At 42.2% G+C, this 21801-nt stretch overlaps 1 protein-coding gene across 3 annotated transcripts in view; it reads right to left on the reverse strand.

Moving 5' to 3' along the window:
- The window catches only part of unc13bb (unc-13 homolog Bb (C. elegans)), a 754941-nt gene that overhangs the window by 377471 nt on the left and 355669 nt on the right, over positions 1-21801 (reverse strand). For all 3 annotated transcript variants that reach the window (XM_078550332.1, XM_078550323.1, XM_078550314.1), the window contains exon 4: positions 19816-19933. In XM_078550332.1, coding sequence (XP_078406458.1) covers positions 19816-19933 — 118 coding nt within the window. The remainder of the gene's footprint in view (positions 1-19815; positions 19934-21801) is intronic.

Raw genomic sequence — 21801 nt, forward strand, 5'->3', positions numbered from 1 at the left:
TACAACGTGGGCAAGTGTAAGGTCATGCACTTTGGTAGGAAGAATAGAGGCATAGACTAATTTCTAAATGGGAAAAGAATTCAGAAATCTGGAATGCAAAGGGACTTGGGAGTCCTAGTCCAGGATTCTCTTAAGGTTAACTTGCAGGTTGAGTCGGTAGTTAGGAAGGCAAATGCAATGTTGGCATTTATTTCGAGAGGACTAGAATATAAAAGCAGGGATGTGATGCTGAGGCTTTATAAGGCTCTGGGCAGAGCACATTTAGAATATTGTGAGCAATTTTGGGCCCCGTATCTCAGGAAGGATGTTCTGGCCATGGAGAGGGTCCAGAGGAGGTTCACGAGAATGATCCCAGGAATGAAAGGCTTAACATATGAGGAACGTTTGAGGTCTCTGGGTCTCTACTCGATGGAGTTTAGAAGGATGAGTGGGGATCTGATTGAAACTTACAGAATACTGAAAGGCCTGGATAGAGTGGACGTGGGGAAGATGTTTCCATTAGTAGGAGAGACTAGGACCCGAGGTTCACAGCCTCAGAGTAAAGGGAAGACCTTTTAGAACAGAGATGAAGAGAAACTTCTTTAGCTAGGGAGTGTTGAATCTATGGAATTCATTGCCACAGAAGGCTGTGGAGGCCAGGTCACTGAGTGTATTTAAGACCGAGATAGATAGGTTCTTGATTGGTAAGGGGATCAAAAGTTACGGGGAGAAGGCGGGAGAATGGGGTTGAGAAATTTATCAGCCATGATTGAATGGCAGAGCAAACTCGATGGGCCGAATGGCCTAATTTCTGCTCCTATGTCGTATGGTCTTATGGTTATGACATTTTTGTTCATAAAGGAGGCAACAGGGTTATAGTAAACTAATTCACGTAACAACAGTTGTAGGCAAACCCATATGATCAATATTTCAAGTTAAAATGAATGAACATTTAGTAATGCATGGATTTGTTAAAGGCAAGCAACATTTGACAAACTGAATAGAGCCTTTGAAGAATTAATCAATTGAATAAAGAAATGCAGCAGCTGCAATGTATATGAATTTTTAGAAGGCGTACAAAGAGATGTCTCAAAAGGGTTTATTAGAAATTTGGCTAATGGATAGGTAACAAACGTCAAATGCTGTTGCTTATTTGGAAATGGTCTAACACAAGTGTCCGTGCTAGGACGACATCTGTTATCCCTATATGTTGGTAATTTAGGTCCAAGAATAGAGGACACAGTTTAGAAATCTGTTGACGAAACGAAGTAGGAATTTTGGCAGTGAAAACAACTATGAAAAATGTCAGGAAGAAATAACAATACATAATTATATAATGCCTTTAAGATTAAAAAAATGCCCCAAGGCATCGTGCCTTTAACATAAAAAAATGCCTTAAGGCATATCACAGGAGCATTATAAAACAAAATATGACACTGAGACATAGGGACATTAGCTCAGGTGACCAAAGTTTGGTCAAAGAGGTGGGTTTTAAGTAGTGTCTTAAAGGAGGAAAGCGAGGTAGAGAGGCGAAGACGTGTAGGGAGAGAATTGCAGAGCTTAGGGCCTGGACATCGGGATGCTCAAAAGGCCAGAATTAGATGAAGGCAGATATCTCCTAGAGTTGTGAAGTTGGCGAAAATTAGAGTTAGAGAGGAGAGCAAAGCCATGGAGGGATTTGAAAAGGAGGATGAGAATTTTAAAATCGAGGTGATGCTTGGCTGGAAGCTAAAGTAAGTCGGCATGTACTTAGGTGAAAGGAATTAGTGGGAGTTAAGACATGGGTAGCAGAGTTGTGGATGACCTCCAGCTGATGGAGGGAAACCAGCCAGGGGTGCGTTGGAATACTCATCCTGAGGTAACAAAGGCATGAATGGCGGTATCAGCAGCAGATAAGCTGAGATGGGGGTGAAGTAAGGCAATATTAGGGAGGTAGAAATAGGCAGTCTTAGTGATGGTGCGAATGCGGTTGGAAGCTCACTTTGGTGTCAAGTATGACACCACGATTGCAAACAGGCTGGTTTAGTCTCAGACTCCTTGTCGTGAAGAGATATTAATGTCTATAATGTTATTGGAAATTATTGTTAAATTGGAATTATAGTAGGTTCTGTGTCTATGTGTGGCTTAATTGGATTAAAGCCAACTAGTCTGGGTGCTTTATGTATAATAGTTTGAGATGTTAATTGGGTAAACAGTAAGTAAGGATAGAAGGTAAAGAGTACACTTGCAGTTGTTGAATAAACCATTCAAAAGAATGGGTAAAATCTTGCACAGACAAGCTGACAGACAACAAACAATGTGTTTATATTACTAATAAAGTTGGTGGAATGAAAGGATTATTGTTAGGAGAGGTAAAATTTAAAAACCTAATAATACAATAGAAAGTGTACATTCAAAGGGGAAGCTAGGTATGAATAGAAAGGAGTTTGTGTGTATCAGAGACATGTAAGATCTAACCAGCCTGTGAGCCTACAACTGTCTGCAAAGGGACCTAATTTTGAATTTGTACGGTCAAGTGTGCTTCTTCTGGTGTCTGTTTAAAGTCTATGGGTTATTGTTGCCTTGCTGAAGATTTACCTGGGAGTGATCTATTTGGGGATTTGTTTAAAAGTTATGATGGTAGTAAATTGTAGACATGTGTATGTGTTTAATTAGTTGTTAAATTAATAAATGTTTGATTTAGTTTTATATTTAAAAACCTCTTGAGGCTTGATGGTTTTATTCCTGAATTCAGAGCTGCATCTCAAACATACCAATTGAAAATATAGGTTATGACAGTTGTTCCAGTTCCCTCTGGAACTTAAACAACTCAGCCTTTATCAACTGCTGTGCCATTTTACTCCTGCAGGGAGTAAAATGAAGCTAGAAGCAAGGGAACTGAGTCTGGAGTGGGAACCGAAAACAATGGCTTTGATATTCCCAATATTTAATTGGAGAAAATTTCTGCTCATCCAGCACCATATGTCAGAAAAGGGATCTGACAATTTAGCAATAGTGGCGGAGTCAAGAGATGTGGTGATGAAGTAGACCTGGGTGTACTCGCCATACATGTGAAAAATAACACTGCTTTCAGATGATGCCATCGGTAGCAACATGCAGATAAGAAATAGGACGGGGCCAAGGATCAATCCTTGGGGGGTACATCAGAGGCAGAAACCTGATTGGAGGGATTCAAACATGGAGCTTTGTGAACAATGCGCACATATTTGGGAGGTGACAACACATTCAAGGACTTTGGAAAAGAAAGGGAAGTTGGAGATAGAATGATAGTTTGCAAGGATGGTAAGGTCATGGATTGGTTATTTAAGAGGGGTGATGATAGCAGATTTGAAGGAGGAGAGGCAACACCTGAAGAGAGAGAACCATTAACAATATCAGATAACATGGGGACGAGGAGGGAAAGTTGGATGGTCAGCAGTTTAGTGGGATCAGTATCAAGTAGACGTCTTAATAGGAATGATGTGATTTAATGTTGATAAGTGCGCAGTTATACTCTTCCCTTCCTTTGCCTACCAAAATGTAACTACACAATGGAAAGGCATTGAAGGATGTAGAAGACCAAACAGATCCAAGGCTTCAAATACATAACTCCTTGAAACTGCAGGTGTAGGTAAATAAAGCTACTAAACAAAGGTCAATATCATAATGGATTTTGTAAATAGGGATAAAAAGTACAAGGGTAAATAAGTAATGCTAAAATTGCACAAAATATAGGCTAGGACACAAAGTACCATATGCAGCTTTGAACAAGGCAATAAAGAGGGTATTTTGTGTCCTTTTCGAGATCATACAACTTAAATATGCAAGAATGATGCCAGGGATGCAAAACTGCAGTTCTGAGAATAAATTTAAGATGCTGAAACTGTTTCCATTAGACAAAGATGGTTAAGAAAAGATTTAACATGGGTTTTCACAATTATAAAGGGTGTTTGTAGGGTGAATAAGGAAAGACAATTTCCTCCAGTTGGCAAGTCAATCACAAGGGCACACCAATTTAAAATGTCACTAAAAGGATGAGGAGGGTAAAGCAAAATTTCTTCATGTATTTTTGGTGCGTGGAAAGGGGTTGATGCAGGGACGATTACACCTTTTAATGGAAAGCTGGATAATTATTTGAAATAGAGGAAAGTACTGATTTTTAGATTCATTAACTTTTTAGCTTCAAAGTAAAATCTTTTGATTCTGGAACCCACCTCAATAATTTAAATTTCTAATGAAGTCAGTTGTCCTCAGCCTTACTGTCTACAGTTCCGTAGCTAAATGAAGGCTGTTATGACCCCAGCTGATGTTTCTACTGAACAAGTCAAATCCCAGGGTGAAACCCGGCTTAATAGATCTTAACTTCTATTGTTTACTTAGAAACGTGGACGGCGGCTACTGAACAGCGTCACAGGGGTCAGATGATAAACTTCTAACAAAAGAATAAAACATTAAAAAGAAAAGATAAACTATATTACAATATTCTTTCACCCACCACTATACTTTTACAGGTATATACAGATTTGTAGATACGGATAACACAAGTTACAAAAGTTATCTTATGCTCTCATGTTCACAGTAAGTACACAGTCCATGTAAACCAATAGATGACCTGTCGTCAGACACACTACACTCTGAAACAAAGTGACACATGCCACCCCAAACAGATGCTACAGATAACTCATCAACCCCCCCGACGCTTATCACACCATGAGCCAACTGGTCTCACTGAACTCGGTCTTTCACACGAGGGTTTCCAGTCTCCAAGAACTCACTTTGGAATCTTCTCCCAAACGAAGCTTTCTCTCGGACGCCTTCCACAAGGGTCCACCTCCAGGGTTTTGATCTCTCCTTCCGATGTTCCTCTCCCCTGATCGTTACGTGCATTCAAGCTTCGCCTTCCACACACACTCTCTGATATTCAGCTGTGCTGACAGAACACCACTGCTTCACATGCCCATAGTAAGGAGTCACTAACTTTGGCAATCGTCTCGGATCTTCCAGTTTATCGCAAGCCCACTTTGCCTTGATTCTGTTCCCGCAGCTTTCTGTCTTTAATTTGGAGCCTTTTTCTCTGCTCTTTACTTTAACTCCACTGAACAGGATCTGTTGCAGATTCCCTGTCCCTGTTCCCGATGGTGGGGGATTCCAGAACCAGGGGTCACAGTCTGAGGATATGGGGTAGACCATTTAGGTCTGAGATGAGGAGAAATTTCTTCACCCAGACAGTGGTGAGCCTGTGGAATTGGTTACCACAGAAAGTAGTTGAGACCAAAACATTGTACGCTTTCAAGAAGGAGTTAGATATAGCTTTTGGGGCGAAAGGGATCAAAGTGTATGGGGAGAAAGCGGGAGCAGGCTATTGAGCTGGATGATCAGCCATGATTATAATGAATGGCGGAGCAGGCTAGTAGGGCCGAATGGCCTACTCCTGCTCCTAGTTCCTATGTTTCTATGTTCCTTGTCTTAGCTGTCATCTTGAGACCTTTTTTTGTCCATGCACCTTGGTTTTGGGACTTTTCTTCTGGGAAATCTGCTTTCTGCAGTTTCCCTCCTGTCGTCTCTGCGCCTCTCTGGAGAATGGCGCTATTCTTCTGGGTCACCTGTTTCACTTGTTTGTTTTCATTTCCTCTTCTTCACAGGTGCAGAGCTCCCTTTAATTAAAAAAAACGGGGAAGAACAAACTTGTGTGCAGGGACGTCTACTGGCCTGAAGGCGTGCATGTGCCAGTCCAGGGCCAGCGCATGCGCAGAAACTGTTGAGGCCCGTCCTTCGCATTTTAAAAGGTAAGTTTTTATTTCTCGGGCTCGGAATAAGGACAATCCCAGATCTGTTTACCAGTTCTTCATCAAAGTGTTTCCATTTATTTTATATTTAACACTTTAATCTCTGATCTAAAAGTTATATCCCTGCAACTAAAATTATACCTCTATAACACATGAATTAGATGACGTATCCTGGAATTTCTCACACTACCTATTGTTGTGAATCAAACCAAGTTATCAATGATTATCTCAATAACCAGATTATTTTTGCATGATTTGATTTTTAAAAAGTCTTTTGAGATACAATTTTTGTTACTATTTACCTAAAATAACACTTCTACACAAATTGTTGTCAGCAGAATTTCCTTTGGTTACATAAGAACATTGAAAAAAATGATGAGCAAAGACTATTCAATAGATCATGCACCATTCTCCCTGAGCATTAGTAATGCTAATAATTCCCTAAGGCAATCAATCAAGCACCAGAAATTCGGGTTTACTATGACTCATAAGTTAACACACCTATTAGTTCTTAGGCCTTGCACTCCATACCTCAAGATCTTATTGTGTTTTTCACCAGGGCTGCAAATTATTCTGTTGATTTAAGGCTGCTTTTCACTAAATCCCCCAGATCCCTCTCTTGTGTTGCATTGCATGTTCAACATGATCCTCTACGGATCTATACCAGCATTTATGCTCCACATAAGCTTACAGCCATCCTCCTTTATCTCACCATACCAGCATATCCTTCTATTCCTTTCTTGAATATTGCTGAAAAGGGAGATGTGTTTCCAAAGCTTTTTTGTCTTGCACTCATCAGGATAAACGCAAGAATGCCAAATTTCAAACGATCACAAGTTGTGCTACAGGAAAAAAAGGATGCTGATTGATGGCAAATCAACTCTGATTGCTTTCTCCATGGCAATGACTCAGCCAATGGGGAACTATAGGCTCCCCAAGCTCCTTGGTAATCCAATAAAGGTGCAAGGCTTGAACATATTCCTTTTGTTTGCAGAGAATGGGTCCTTGTGTATGAATGCATGTCACTTCTCGAAACCATAGGTAAGCCAGGTTATGAACTTGACTGAGTATCTTAAATTGATTGTTAGTGTAGTGTGAGGAATGGATGTTCTGTTTAATATTTTTGGGGAATATTGTGTTATTCTTTGAAGAAGGCTGTGTATGTCTGTGTGTGTATGATTTAATTAAGCTGGGCAGAGATTAATAGGAGACAGGGTGTCTAGCAGTTTAAAACATAAAAAGGAAAGAAATGTTAGGTTTGAGGCACAAGTGAATAGGTTAGATCTAACATTTGCATTTTTAGATAAGTTGAGAGTTTGTTTGAATATCAAAGGGAAGTCAGAGGTAACAAGAAACACGTTTGCATCTTGCAGGAGTTCCATCGGTAAATGGAAGTGGGGATGTTATATTTTATTGACCCGAAAACAAAGACAAGATGGAAACATGAAAGGTCTTATATTTGAAGGATTTGAGTTTCAAAGAGGTGTGAGAACAATGGAACTTGAGATAAAAGGGGAGAGAAAGTACTTTAGAGTTACTGTAGCTGGGAGCAATAGCTGCGCTGTTGAGCTGGAGCCGACTTGGGAGCTGTGGTTCTGGGCTGGGAGAAGATGCAGGTTTGAATCAGCCATCTAATCAAGCCAGGCAAGCCTTGAACTGCAAGAATGAGTTTTATTCTGAAGTCAGCAGAGTAGAAGAGAGTTACAGGTCATGTGGTATGCCTTTATTAATGCTACAGCAGTTTGTCTTGGGCAATATTACTGGATTTTTATCGTTAAACATCTATAAGGGAGTGTTGCCTGGAAGGTGTTTACATGTGGGTGTGACCAAGTAGAGAGTCTTTTTGGGGGAATTTGTTGTAAGACTAACCTTAATTGTGCAACTGTGACCTTATGTGCTTAAGTTATCTTTCATACTTTTACTTTTTAAAATCCCAAAAATGTTACTGGACTTCTTGCTGCTGAGATTAGTACGTCGTCTTCTCATTTTCTGAATACAAAACAAAAGGGTAAGCCAAATTTCCCTCTGGGATTTGGTTGGCACAGCAATTAGCATCTGCTGTGGACATGACAGTAGCTATTACCACACTCAGGATTGTTCAGCAAGTGCTGCCCAATTAAAGAATCATAAGTAACAGTAGACGTTTTGTTTTAGGTTTTCTAAGTGTGGTCTGGTTGAGTATGGTCTGTGCTCTGGCTATTACAAATAACCAGAGGAACTGTGCTGTTTGCTATACTTCCCCAATGCTTTCTCTATGGCAACATCTTGGCCAATCAGTTAACTTGCCAACCGATTTAGCACTCTTTTCTCTTGTAGTATAAATTGCTGTGATTGTTTAAAATTTGGCATGCATCTTCCCTGATGAGTACAAGACAAAAAGCTTCCGCAATATGTTTTTCTTTTTAGCAACATTCAAGTTCTGTACTAACAAGCGATTGCTCATCTCGCTTCCCCTTAAATGCATCTATGTTATTTGCCTCAACCACTCCCTGTGGCACGGCATTCCACATTCTTACCACTATTTGGAATTCCCCACAATGGAAACACTTCCTCTACATCTACCCTTTCACTATCTTTAAGACCTCAATCAGGTCAACACTCTGTCTTTTCTTTTCTAGAGAAAGGAGTCACCGTCTGTTCAGCCTTTCCCAAAAAGTATATCCTCTCAATTCTTGTATCATCCTTGTGAATTATTTTTGCACCCTCTCCAATGTCTTTATCCTTCTTATAATGTGGAGACCAGAACAGTACTGGGTGGGAGGGTGAGCTGTGAGGAGGATGTTGGGGAACACAAGGTTTAGTGAGAGGGAGGAACTAAAAGAAATCAGTATTAGTAGGGAAATGGTGTTGGGGAAATTGATGGGATTGAAGGCCGATAAATCCCTGGAGCCTGATTACCTACATCCCAGAGTACTTAAGGAAGTGGCCCTAGAAATCGTGGATGCATTGGTGGTCATCTTCCAAGATTCTACAGTCTCTGGAACAGTTCCTACAGATTGGAGGGTAGCTAAAGTAACCCCACTATTTAAAAAGGGAGCTAGAGAGAAAACAGGGAATTATAGACCACTCAGCCTGACGTCGGTAGTGGGGAAAATTCTCGAGTCCATTATAAAAGATTTAATAGCTGAGCACGTGGAAAACAGTGGCAGAATCGGACAGAGTCAGCATGGATTTACGAAAAGGAAATCATGCTTGACAAATCTACTGGAATTTTTCGAGGATGTAACTAGTAGAGTTGATGAGAGGGAGCCAGTGGATGTGGTTTATTTGGACTATCAGAAGTCTTTCGACAAAGTCCCACATAAGAGATTGGCGTGTAAAATTAAAGCGCATGGGATTGGGAGTAGTGTATTGAGATGGATGGAAAACTGGTTGGCAGACAGGAAACAAAGAGTAGGAATAAATGGGTCTTTTTCCAAATGGCAGGCAGTGACTAGTGGGGTACCGCAGGGATCGGTGCTGGGACCCCAGTTATTCACAATATATATTAATGATTTAGATGAGGGAATTAAATGTAATATCTCCAAATTTGCAGATGACACAAAGCTGTGTGGGAAGGTGAGCTGTGAGGAGGATGCAGAGATACTTCAGTGTGATTTGGACAAGCTGAGTGAGTGGGCAAATGCATGGCAGATGCAGTATAATTTGGACAAATGTTAGGTTATCCATTTTGGTAGCAAAAACAGGAAGGCAGATTATTATCTGAATGGCTATAAATTGAGAGAAGGGAATGTGCAACGAGACCTGGGTGTCCTTGTACACCAATCGCTGAAGTTAAGCATGCAGGTGCAGCAGGCGGTAAAGAAGGCAAATGGTATGTTGGCCTTCATAGCCAGAGGATTCAAGTACAGGAACAGGGATGTCTTGCTGCAATTGTACAGGGCCTTGGTGAGACCATACCTGGAATATTGTGTGCAGTTTTGGTCTCCTTATCTGAGGAAGGATGTTCTTGCTATAGAGGGAGTGCAGTGAAGGTTTACCTGACTGATTCCTGGGATGGCAGGACTGACATATGAGGAGAGATTGAGTCGAATAGGATTATATTCACTGGAGTTCAGAAGAATGATGGGGGGATCTCATAGAAACCTATAAAATTCTACCAGGACTAGACAGGGTAGATGCAGGAAGGATGTTCCCGATGGTGGGGGAGTCCAGAACCAGGGGTCACAGTCTGAGGATATGGGGTAGACCATTTAGGACTGAGATGAGGAGAAATTTCTTCACCCAGAGAGTGGTGAGCCTGTGGAATGCGCTACCACAGAAAGTAGTTGAGACCAAAACATTGTATGTTTTCAAGAAGGAGTTAGATATAGCTCTTGGGGCGAAAGGGATCAAAGAGTATGGGGAGAAAGCGGGAGCAGGTTATGGAGTTGGATGATCAGCCATGATCATAATGAATGGTGGAGCAGGCTCGAAGGGCCAAATGGCCTACTCCTGCTCCTAGTTTCTATGTTTCTATTCCAAGTGTAGTCTAACCAAGGCCTTGATATAAGATTAACATAGCATCTCTGTTTATCAATTCTATCATTCCAGAAATGAACCCCAGTGCTTACTTTGCTTTTTTATTGCCTCATTAACCTACACCGCCACATTTGGTGGTTTCTGCATCTCCACGACTAGATCCCTCTGCTCTTTTACGCCACTCAGACTCCTATTATTCAAGCAGTACATGGCCTACTTATTCTTCCTTTCAAAATGCACCATCACACAGATCTATATTCAAATTCATTTGCCAATTTACATGTCCATTCTGCAAGCTTATTAATATCTTCCTGTATTTTGTCACATCAGTACCTGGTACTACCTGTACCTCCCAATTTGGTGTCATCCACAAATAATGAAATTGTAATATTTTAAATCCAAATCATTCAAACAAATTGCGAACAACTGTGCCCACCGCCCCCCCAACCACAAAGGACAAATTCCTGTGGAACACCACTTCCCATCTTTGGTCAGTCTGAATAGCTAAGTTTAAACCCTACTCTTGGTCTTTAATCTCGTAATGTGAGAGCATCGTTAGTAAGGCTAGCATGTATTGACCATCCCTCGTTGCCTTACAAGATTTGATGCAACTGAATGGTTTGTTAGTTCATTTCAAAGGGCAATTAAGAGGATGTGGGACTGCTATCATATATATGTCAGACTGGTTAACAAAGGCAGGTTTCCTTTCCTAAAGGACATTGGCGAACCAGTTGGATTTTTCAACGTGAAACCAACAAATTCACTTCTATTGATACCAGCTTTTTATTTGCAAATGCAAACTGAATTCAAATTCATTGACCCATGGTCGGATTTCAATGCACATCTTCTGGATTACCAGCCCAGTAACATAACTCCTATGCTGCTGTACCCCTGAATAATTGAAGAACAAGCAATACGAAAAAAACAAAAAAACAGCAGTATATAGCTCCTTTCATAAACTAAAAGCATCAAAAAGACGTATCCAGCCAATGAAGTACTTTTGAAGTGAAGGCACTGTGATGATGTAGGAAAATGTGACAGCCAATTTACATGAGGCAAAGTGCCACATCGTTTCATGGGAGCATGACCAGCTAGGAGCTAATTTAAAAGGCAGTACCTCAAAGGTAATAATCTCTGGATTACTTAGCCAAGCTGTTCCGGCACAGCTACAATGCTGGCACCTATCCAGCAATTGAAAAACTGCCCAGGTATGTCCTGTCCACAAAAAGCAGGACAAAGCAAACCTGGTCAAGTACAGCCCCATCAATCTGCTCTCCACCATCAAAGCGATGGAAGGGGTTATCGACCGAGCTATCAAGTGGCATTTACTCAGCAATATCCTGCTCACTGACGCTCAGTTTGGATTCTGCTGGGGCCACAGCTCCTGACTTCATTACAGCCTTTATACAAACATGTACAGAAGTGAGATGAGAGGGACTGGCTTTGACATCAAGGCAACATTTGACCGAGTATAGCGTCAAGCAGCCCTAGCAAAACTGGAGTAAATGGGAATCGGGGGAAAATTCTCCAATGGTTGGAGTCATTCCTAGCCTAGAGGAAAATGGTTGTGGTTGTTGGAGATCATTCATCTCAATCCCAGGACCTCGCTGCAGGAGTTCCTCAGGGTAGTGCCCTTGGCTCAACCAGCTGACATTCCTTCCATAATAAGCTCAGAAGTGGGGATGTTCGCTGATGATTGCACAATGTTCAGCACCATTCGCGACTCCTCAGATACTGAAGCAGTCTGTGCCCATATGCAGCAAGGCCTGGACAACATTCCAGCTTGGGCTGCTAAGTGACAAGTAACATTCGCGCCACATAAATGCCAGGCAATGACCATCTCTAACAAGAGAGAATCCAACCTTCTCTCCTTGACATTCAATGACATTACCATTGCTGAATCTTCCACCATCAACAACTTGGGATTAAAATTGACCAGGACTGAACTGGACCAGCCATATAAATACCGTGGCTATGAGAGCAGGTCAGAGGCTGGGAATTCGTGGGAGAGCAATTCAGCTCCTGACTGCCCAAAGCCTGTTCACCATCTACAAGGCACAAATCAGAAGTGTGATGGAATACTGTCCACTTGTCTGGATGAGTGCAGCACTCAAGATCGATATCATCCAGGGCAAAGCAGCCCGCTTGATTGGCACCCTATTCGCCACCTTCAACATCCACTCCCTCCACCACCGACGTACAGTGTCAGCAGTGTGTACCATCTACAAGATGCGGTGCAGGAACTCACCAAGGCTCCTTCGACAGCACCTTCCAATCCCACAGCCTCTACCACCTAGAAGGACAAGGGCAGCAGATAGATGCGAACACCAGCACCTGCAAATTCCCCTCCAAGCCGCACATCATCCTAACTTGGAACTATATCACCGTCCCTTCACTGTCGTGGGGTCAAAGTCTTGAAACTCCCTCCCACCTGCATTATGGTTGTTTTTTAAATACTTTCACAGGATGTGAGCATCGCAGGCTAGGCCAGCATTCATTACCCATCCCCAGTTGCCCTGGGGAAGGAGGTGGTGAGCTGCTGCCTTGGACCGCTGCAATCCATGTAGTGTAGGTACACCACAGTTAGGGAGGAAGTTCCAGGGTTTTGACCCAGCAACAGTGAAGGAACGACGATATAGTTCCAAGTCAGGATGGTGTGTGACTTACAGTGGAACATGCAGATGGTGGGGTTCCCATACATCTGCTGCCCTTGTACTACCAGATGGTAGAGGTCACGAGATTGGAAGGTGCTGTCAAAGCTGTGTGGCTGCAGTGCATCTTGTAGACGGTACACATTATTGCCACCATGCGGTGGTGCAGGGAGTACTGTTGAAGGTGGTGAATGGGGTGCCAATCAAGTAGGCTGCCTTGTCCTGAATGGTGTCAAGCTTCTTGAGTGTTGTTAGAGCTGCACTCATCTAGGCAAGTGGGGAGTATTCCATCACACTCCTAACTTGTGCCTTGTAGATGGTGGACAGGCTTGGGAAGTCAGGAGGTGAGTTACTCTGCACAGAATTCCCAACCTCTGTCCTACTCCTGTAACCACAGTATTTATATGGCTGATCCAGTTCAATTTCTGGTCAATGGTAACCCCCAGGGTGTTGACAGTGGGGAATTCAGCGACGGTAATGCCACTGAATATCAACAGGCGATGGTTGAATTCTCTCTTGTTGAAAATGGTCATTGTCCGGCGCTTGTGAGGGACTGGCTGTGTGGCGCGAATGTTACTTGCCCACTTGTCAGTCCAAGCCTGAATGTTTTCCGGGTCTTGCTGCATTTGAGCACGGACTGCTTCAGTATCTGAGGAGTCGCGAATGGTGTTGATCATTATGCAATCATCAGCAGACATGCCCATTTCTGACCTTATGATGAAGGGAAGGTCATTGATGAAGGGCTAAAGGTGGTTGGGCCTGGTACACTACCCTGAGGAACACCTGCAGTGATGTCCTGAGACTGAGATGACTGACCTCCAATAACTACGGCCATCTTCCTTTGTGCTAGGTATGACTCCAACCAGTGGAGAGATTTCCTGCTGATTCCAATTAACTCCAGTTTTGCTAGGACTCCTTGATGCAACACTCTGTCAAATGCTGCCTTGGTGTCAAGGGCAGTCACTCTCACCTACCTCTGGAGCTCAGCTCTTTTGTCCAAGTTTGGGCTAAGGCTGTAATAAGGTCAGGAGCTTGGTGGCTCTGGCGGGGCCCAAACCGCGCGTCAGTGAGCAGGTTATTGCTGAGTAAATAACATTTGATAGCACTGTCAACAACCCTTTCCATCACTTTGCTGATGTGGTATACCTATGCCACCTGGACTGCAGTGGTTCAATAAGGCAGCTCACGACCACCTTCTCAAGGGCAAACGGGGATGGGCAATAAAAATGCCGGCCTAGCCAGAGACACCCACGTCTCATGAAAGAATAAGAAATAAACTACTATCTGAGACACAAGCAAACTGGCATACGGTAAATAAGATCAGAGAGTTGAATGCTTGGCTGAAAGAATGGTGTGGTAGAAATGGGACACCATTCATGCAGCACCAGTACTGGGGAAAGTGGGAGCTCTACCATTGGGACAGCCTTTATATGAACCGCACTGGGACCAGTGCCATAGTGAATCATATAACTGGAGCTACAGAGAGGGCTTTAAACTAAATAATGAGGAGTGTGGGGGGAAGGTTGCACATGATTAGAGATTTGCAAAATTGAAGAATGATGACAGGGCATAGTGCAGGGCATCAATACAGATAATGATAAGTAGTGTGACAGGAAGGGACAGGGCATACAAACATAAGACTGCACCAGCAAAATGGTAAGAAGATGATTTTACAGATTATCTAAATGTACACAGCATTTGTAATAAGATGGATGAATTGATAACGAAAATAGAAACAAAATGAGTACATGATGGCTACTAGAGACAGAGTGCCATATTTTCACGGAGTAGGAATGACTCCAGAGACCTTTAAAAATGGCAGGTGGGACCCAAATGTAGAAGTTCTACCCCATTTCCAGCCGATGCGACTTTTGCCAGTAGCAGAAAGGGGGCGGGTAGTGAATTGTACAGGTGTGAAACACAAATTTGTGGGGCCATTTGAAAATAGTGCTGAGTTCAAACACACTACATTTTCATTGTTCCAAGGGCCTTAACCTGCAGAGTGGGAGTCATGGATTTATGGAGGAGACATAACCCTCTTGAAGGATTGAGAAGATCTGTTTAAATGCCATGATTTGAAGTTATTTAAATCCCCAGCCTTTTCAAAGCAGAAAAAACTAGACGGCAGCTGTTTACTGGAGTGAAACAAAGTACACGCTGTTAGAGTATACTGATTGATAGGTCATCTGGTGTATCTTAGAAAAAACATTACCATCTGTTCCCGCAGGTCAAGAGACTTAATTGTTGACATTTTCCAAGGATTGTTATAACAGCTGAGCCCATTATAAATGACTGTCCTAACTTCTAAAGGTCCAAATGCACTTATCCCAGCAGGGAGGCTGAGTTACAATTTGGGTGGAGATAAGAAATAAAGAAGGAAGTCACTGGCGGAAATAGTTTATAGGCCCCCTGAGAGCAGTTACACTATAGGACATTGTAGGACAATCAACAAATATTGGGGCCTTGGAAGAAAGGTACTGCAATAATTGTGGGCAATTTTAATCCTCATATTGGACAAATTAAATTGGCAAAGGTAGCCTGGAGGATAAGTACATAGAATGCATTCATGACAGTTTCTTAGAACAAGATGATATACTGGAAACAACCAGGGAACAGGCTATTTTAGACCGAGAAATGTTTAATGAGACAGGATTAATTCATGACCCCATTGTAAAGGATCCTCAAGATAAGAGTGATCGTAACATGATAGAATTCCACATTCAGTTTGAGGGTGAGAAATGTAGGTCTGAAACTAGGGTCTTAAATTTAAAGGCAGGCAAGGGTATAAAGACAGAGTTGGTTAAAGTAGAGTGAGAAAATTGGTTAAAAGGTAAGACACTAGAGAAGCAGTGGAAGACGTTTAAGGAGATCCTTCATAACTCTAAACAAAGATGTATTCCATTGAGAAAGAAAGGGTGGGATTTTCCGCACCCGCCTGCTTCTGCAATCTTCTGGTCCCACCGCAAATCAATGGACTTCTGGCTGGGGCGCCGTCTCATCCACGACGGGTCCTGCCCGCAACAGGGCGGGAAAATCCCGGCCAAAGACTCTGAGAAGGGTGCACCATCCATCCTAACTAAGGAAGTTAAGGATGGTATCAAATTAAAAGGAAAGACATACAATTCCATAAAGATTCATGATAGGCCAGAAGATTGGGAACATTTTTGAAATTAGCAAAAGATGACAAAATGATAATAAAGAGGGCAACACTGGAGTATGGCAGCTCACCACCACCTTCTCAAGGGCAACTAGGGATGGGCAATAAGTGCTGGCCCAGCCAGCAAAGCCCACATCCCGTGAATGAATTTTAAAAAATGAGAGAAATCTAGCAATAAATATAAAAACAGATAGTAAAAGCTTCCACAGGTATATAAAAATGAAAAGAATAGCTGAAGTGAGCATTGGTCCCTTCGAGGGTGAGACTGAGCAATTAATTATGGGAAACCAGGAAATGACAGAAACTTCGAACAAGTATTTTGCAGCTGTCATCAGATTAGAAGACGCAAGAGGCAGAAAACCAAGAGGCAAAAGGGAGGGAGGAACTTAAAACAAGCAGGAATACGATAGAAAAAGAACCAGGAAAGCTAATGGGACTAAAGGTTCACAAGTCCTGACTTGGAAGTATATCACCGTTCCTTCACTGTCGCTGGGTCAAAATCCTGGAACTCCCTAACAACACTATGGGTGTAACTACTCCACAAGGGCTGCAGTGGTTCAAGAAGGCAGCTCACCAGCACCTTCTCAAGGGCAATTAGGGATGGGCAATAAATGCTGGCCTAGCCAGTGATGAATTAAAAAAAAGTGCAGAGATAATGGATGCAAAATTCCTGGAAAGGTCCCAGCAGATAGGAAAACCACAAATGTAACACTTCTAGAGTGGGCAGGAAGCTATAGGCCAGTTAACTTAACATCTGTCATTGGGAAAATGCTAGAATCCATTATTAAGGAGGTAGTAGCAGGACACTTATCAGGCAGAAACAACATGGTTTTGTGAAAGGGAATCCTGTTTGACAACTCTATCCGAGCACTTTGAGGAAGTAACAGGACAGGTGGATAAAGGGGAACCAGTAGATGTAGTGTATTTGGATTTCCAAAAGGCATTTGATACGGTGTCATATAAAAGCTTACTGCACAAGATAAGAGTTCACGGTGATGGGGGTGATATATTAGCTTGGGTAGAGGATTGCCTAACTAACAGGAAACAGAGTCGGAATAAAAGTATAATTTTCAACTTGGCAAATTGTAGCAAGTGGAGTGCCACAGGGATCCGTGCTGGGGCCTCAACTATTTACAATCTATATTAATGACTTAGATGAAGGGACCAACTGTATTGTAGCCAAATTTGCTGATAATACAAAGATAGGTAGGAAAGCAAGTTTTGAGAGGGACACAAAGAATTTGTAAAGGGATATAAATAAGTTAAGTGAGTGGGCAAAAATTTGGCAGATGGAGCATAATGTGGAAAAAAGTGACGTCCACTTTGGTAAGAATAGCAAAGCAGAATATTATTTAAATGGAGAGAGACTGCAAAATGCTGTTATATAGAGGGATCTGGGTGTCCTTGTACATGAATCATAAAAAGTTAGCATGCAGGTACAGTGAGCAATTAAGACGGCAAATGGAATGTTGGTCATTATTGCAAGAGGGATGGAATATAAAAATAAGGATGTCTTGCTACAACTGTACAGAGCATTGTTGACACTACACCTGAAGTGTTGTGTGCAGTTTTGGTCTCCTTATTTCAGGAAGGATGTGTCTGGATTGTAAGCAGTTCAGAGAAGGTTCACTAGGCTGATTCCTGAGATGAAGGGGTTGCCTTATGAGGAAAGCTTGAGCAGGATGGGCCTATACTCATTGGAGTTAAAAAGAATGAGGGGTGATCTTCAGAATCACAGAATCACACAGTACAGAAGAGGCCCTTCGGCCCATTGAGTCTGCACCGACACGTGAAAAACACCTGACCTACCTACCTAATCCCATTTACCAGCACTTGGCCCATAGCCTTGAATGTTATGACGTATCAAGTGCTCATCCAGGTACTTTTTAAGGATGTGAGGCAACCCGACTCCACCACCCTCCCAGGCAGTGCATTCCAGACCGTCACCGCCCTCTGGGTAAAAAAGTTTTTCCTCACATCCCCCCTAAACCTCTTGCCCCTCACCTTGAACTTGTGTCCCCTCGTGACTGACCCTTCAACTAAGGGGAATAGCTGCTCCCTATCCACCCTGTCCATGCCCCTCAGAATGTTGTACACCTCGATCAGGTCACCCCTCAGTCTTTTCTGCTCCAACAAAAACAACCCAAGTCTATACAACCTCTCTTCATAACTTAAATGTTTCATCCCAGGCAACATTCTGGTGAATTTCCTCTGCACCCCCTCCAGTGCAATCACATCCATCCTATAATGTGGCGACCAGAACTGCACACAGTACTCCAGCCGTGGCCTCACCAAGGTTCTATACAACTCCAACATGACCTCTCTACTTTTGTAATCTTGCCTCGATTGATAAAGGCAGGTGTCCCAAATGCCTTTTTCACCACCCCACTAACATGCCCCTCCGCCTTCAGAGACCTACGGACACACACGCCAAGGTCCCTTTGTTCCTCAGAACTTCCTAGTGTCATGCCGTTCATTGAATACTTCCTTGTCAAATTACTCCTTCCAAAGTGTATCACCTCTCACTTTTCAGGGTTAAATTCCATCTGCCATTTATCTACCCATTTGACCATCCCGTCTATATCTTCCAGCCCAAGACAATCAACCTCACTGTTAACCACCTGGCCAATCTTTGTGTCATCTGCAAATTTACTAATCCTACCCCCAACATAATCATCCATGTCGTTTATATAAATGACGAATAATAGGGGACCCAGCACAGGTCCCTGTGGTACGCCACTGGACATGGGCTTCAAATGTTTTAGATTCTGAAGGAGCTAAACAGGGTAGATGCTGAGGGAATGTTTCCCCTCGTGCAGGAATCCAGAACTAGGGGGCACAGTTTCAAAACATTTAAGATGCAGATGAGGAGGAATTTCTTCTCTGAGAGGGTCTTTGGAATTCTCTTTCACAGTCTTCCCAATGTTTAATTGGAGTAAATTTCAGCTCACCCAGTACTGGTTGTCAGATAAGCAGTCTGATAATTTAGCAACAAAGGAGTCGTTGAAATAGGCGGTGGTGAAGTAGAACTGGGTGCTGTCAGCATACATGTAAAAACTAATGCTCTACTTTTTGTGATGTTGCCAAGGGCCTCATGAGCCTACAGAAGTAATGGTGCAGGTGCTGGAAGAAAAACCATTGCAAGTGATACTCTGGATATGCTTAGATCGATAAGAATGAAACTAGTTAAGAGCAGTCCCACCCAGCTGCACAACAGCAGACAGACTCTGGAGGAGGATGGTGTGGTCATTCATGTTCAAGGCTACAGACAGATTGAGAAGGGCAAGGAGAGGAGTTTACCTTTGTCACAGTCACATAGGATGCTATTTATTACGCAATTTTACTTCTATGAAGTATTGCCATGGAAAAAGTTTAGTAGGAAAAAATTGCAGATGATACAATCGGAAACCAAATGATGAGGAAAGAAAATTACAACCTGAATCAGAAAGGTTTATATTTTTCAGGCCTAATAGGTGCCAGATGCAATACACTGTAGATGTAAGGGAGCAAGTAAAGAAGAGGAAATGTGTGCTGAATGAAACACACCCTGGTCTTCAGCTGCATGTCATAAAGCCAGGAAACAATAATACTGTGCTCAACTGTTATAAAAATGCAATTAGGGTACAGTGTTGCAATTAATAGAAGTGTTAATAAGCTACCAAGAAAAGCCATTAAAGGAGATATTATTAAATGGTTTAGAAGACCAAAGGATCAGTTTGTAGAGAGAGCTTTTTTCCCCCCAAGGTATTTTTGCAAAATGCGAGTTAAAAAGGTATTTTGAATCACTTTCAAGCCACCTTACCTCATCAGATTGCCGAATGCACTTCAGTGGTATCCATACATTGCCCACCATTGTATCCCAGATTAGCCCTTTGTTCCAGACTTCAACGATTAAACCAAGTTCCAATCGGCTGATCTCACTGTGGAAGACAAAATTAATGCATCATTAAATCACAAATGCAATTACAACACGCTCTTTGCAAAGTGAAACAAACTACTGTCAGAACCCAGCTACACCTTTCAGTGTGCAAAAAGCATTTTTATCTGCATGAAGCAGTTTTGCTGGAGTTGAAAGTTGATCTAGATCACAAAGTTAGAGACAGCCTCAGAAAAGCTGATAACTGACAACTGGCCCTGAATATATATCTTGTGGCACTCAAAAGCCAACAGTACATTGGAAATGGAAAGGTCATAACTCAAGCTGCAGGTCACACCCAATTTTTTTTTTGTCACTTTCATTGTAGTCATAAAATCCTAAAGTACCCTGTAACAGTTTGCAGGAAAGATGCATATTATAATTGCAGAAGGAGAATGTGAGTACTCAAGGTGAGATTTATTTTCAGGGGGAAGGGCCTTTCATATCAAAAGTTTACATTTTTCACACTTTTTTTATGGCATTTCTGACATTTCAGACCCTATGATAATTACCTGTTCAAAGTCAGAACTAGCTTTTCCTGGAAAGGTTGGAAATATTTTAAGTACAGAATTAAAAGCAATAATACAGGCATCATTATAATTTGCAAATGACAATTCAGTTCTGATCACCACCCGTGTCTGGAGATGACCTATTGGATTTATTTTGATTATTGTCAATCCTTATATTTCCCTGTCAGTTTTGACTTTTGCAGTTGATTTTTCTCAGATATGGGTTGAAAAGCTGACTGCTGATATGAATGCACAATGAATTATTTTACAGTTCATTGACTGTTGTTATGTAGACAAAGGAGATAGCATTTCATGATTATCAAGATCCCAAAACTGGTTAATTTGCTTTAGTTGAGCAAAGTCTGTTAGCCTGGGCACCAATAATTTCTTCCTGTTCTTCAAATGGCATCATGTCATCTTTTAACATCTTCCCGAACCACTTGAACAGATGAAATGGATTTAATTATCATTTAATACATGGCCATACTGAAAATGGAGCACCCATGCCCTAGAATGGAGCTTAAACCCATAACTTTCTATCTCATAATTGAGTGTGCTACCAATTGGACAAGTTGACATATTAGTGCCATGTACCTCAGGACGTGGCTCGGTTGTCAACACTCTCACCTCTGATTCAGAAGGTTGTGGTTTCGAGCCCCAACCCTTGAGCACAAAAATCTAAGTTGACACTCCAGTACAGTACTTAGGGAATGTTGCATTGTCAGTGGTGCGGTCTTTCAAATGAGACATAATGTTGAGGCCACATCTAATCTCAGATGGATGTAAAATATCCCATGGCACTATTTTTGAAGAAGATCAGGGGAGTTATCTCTCGTGTCCTTTATCCCTCAATCAAAGTCACAAAAACAAATAATTTGATCTTGTCACATAGTTAGTTGTTTGACCTTGCTGTGTGTAAATTGGCTGTCACGTGTGATTACACTTCAAAAGTACTTCGTTTGTTATAAAGTGCTTTGGAATGTCCTGAGGTTCTAAAAGTGCTATGTGAACGCAAGTCTTTCTTTCTTTATAACTGTTATCTGCAATGGGGCTATTGCAGAACAAAGACTTTCATCCCACTGGACACTTAGAACAGGATTTGTTTTCCAAATTTTCTTTTGGTGAGATAGGCCAGGATTTTCCCCTCGGCGATTTGGGGGTGGGGCCCGGTCGCCGAGGGGAAAATGACGCGGGATGACGTCAGGAGGAATCCCCGACGTCATCCCGGTCCATTTAAATTTTTAGGAAGGCGGGTGGACAGTGAAATCAGCTGTCCGCCCGCTGACCTGTCAATGGCCAATTGAAATGGCTAATTAAAGTGATTAAAGACCTGCCCAGCCAACCTTAAGGCTGGCGGGCAGGC

This window comes from Cetorhinus maximus, chromosome 1 (assembly GCF_964194155.1).
Source record: "Cetorhinus maximus chromosome 1, sCetMax3.hap1.1, whole genome shotgun sequence".
Taxonomy (NCBI): domain Eukaryota; kingdom Metazoa; phylum Chordata; class Chondrichthyes; order Lamniformes; family Cetorhinidae; genus Cetorhinus; species Cetorhinus maximus.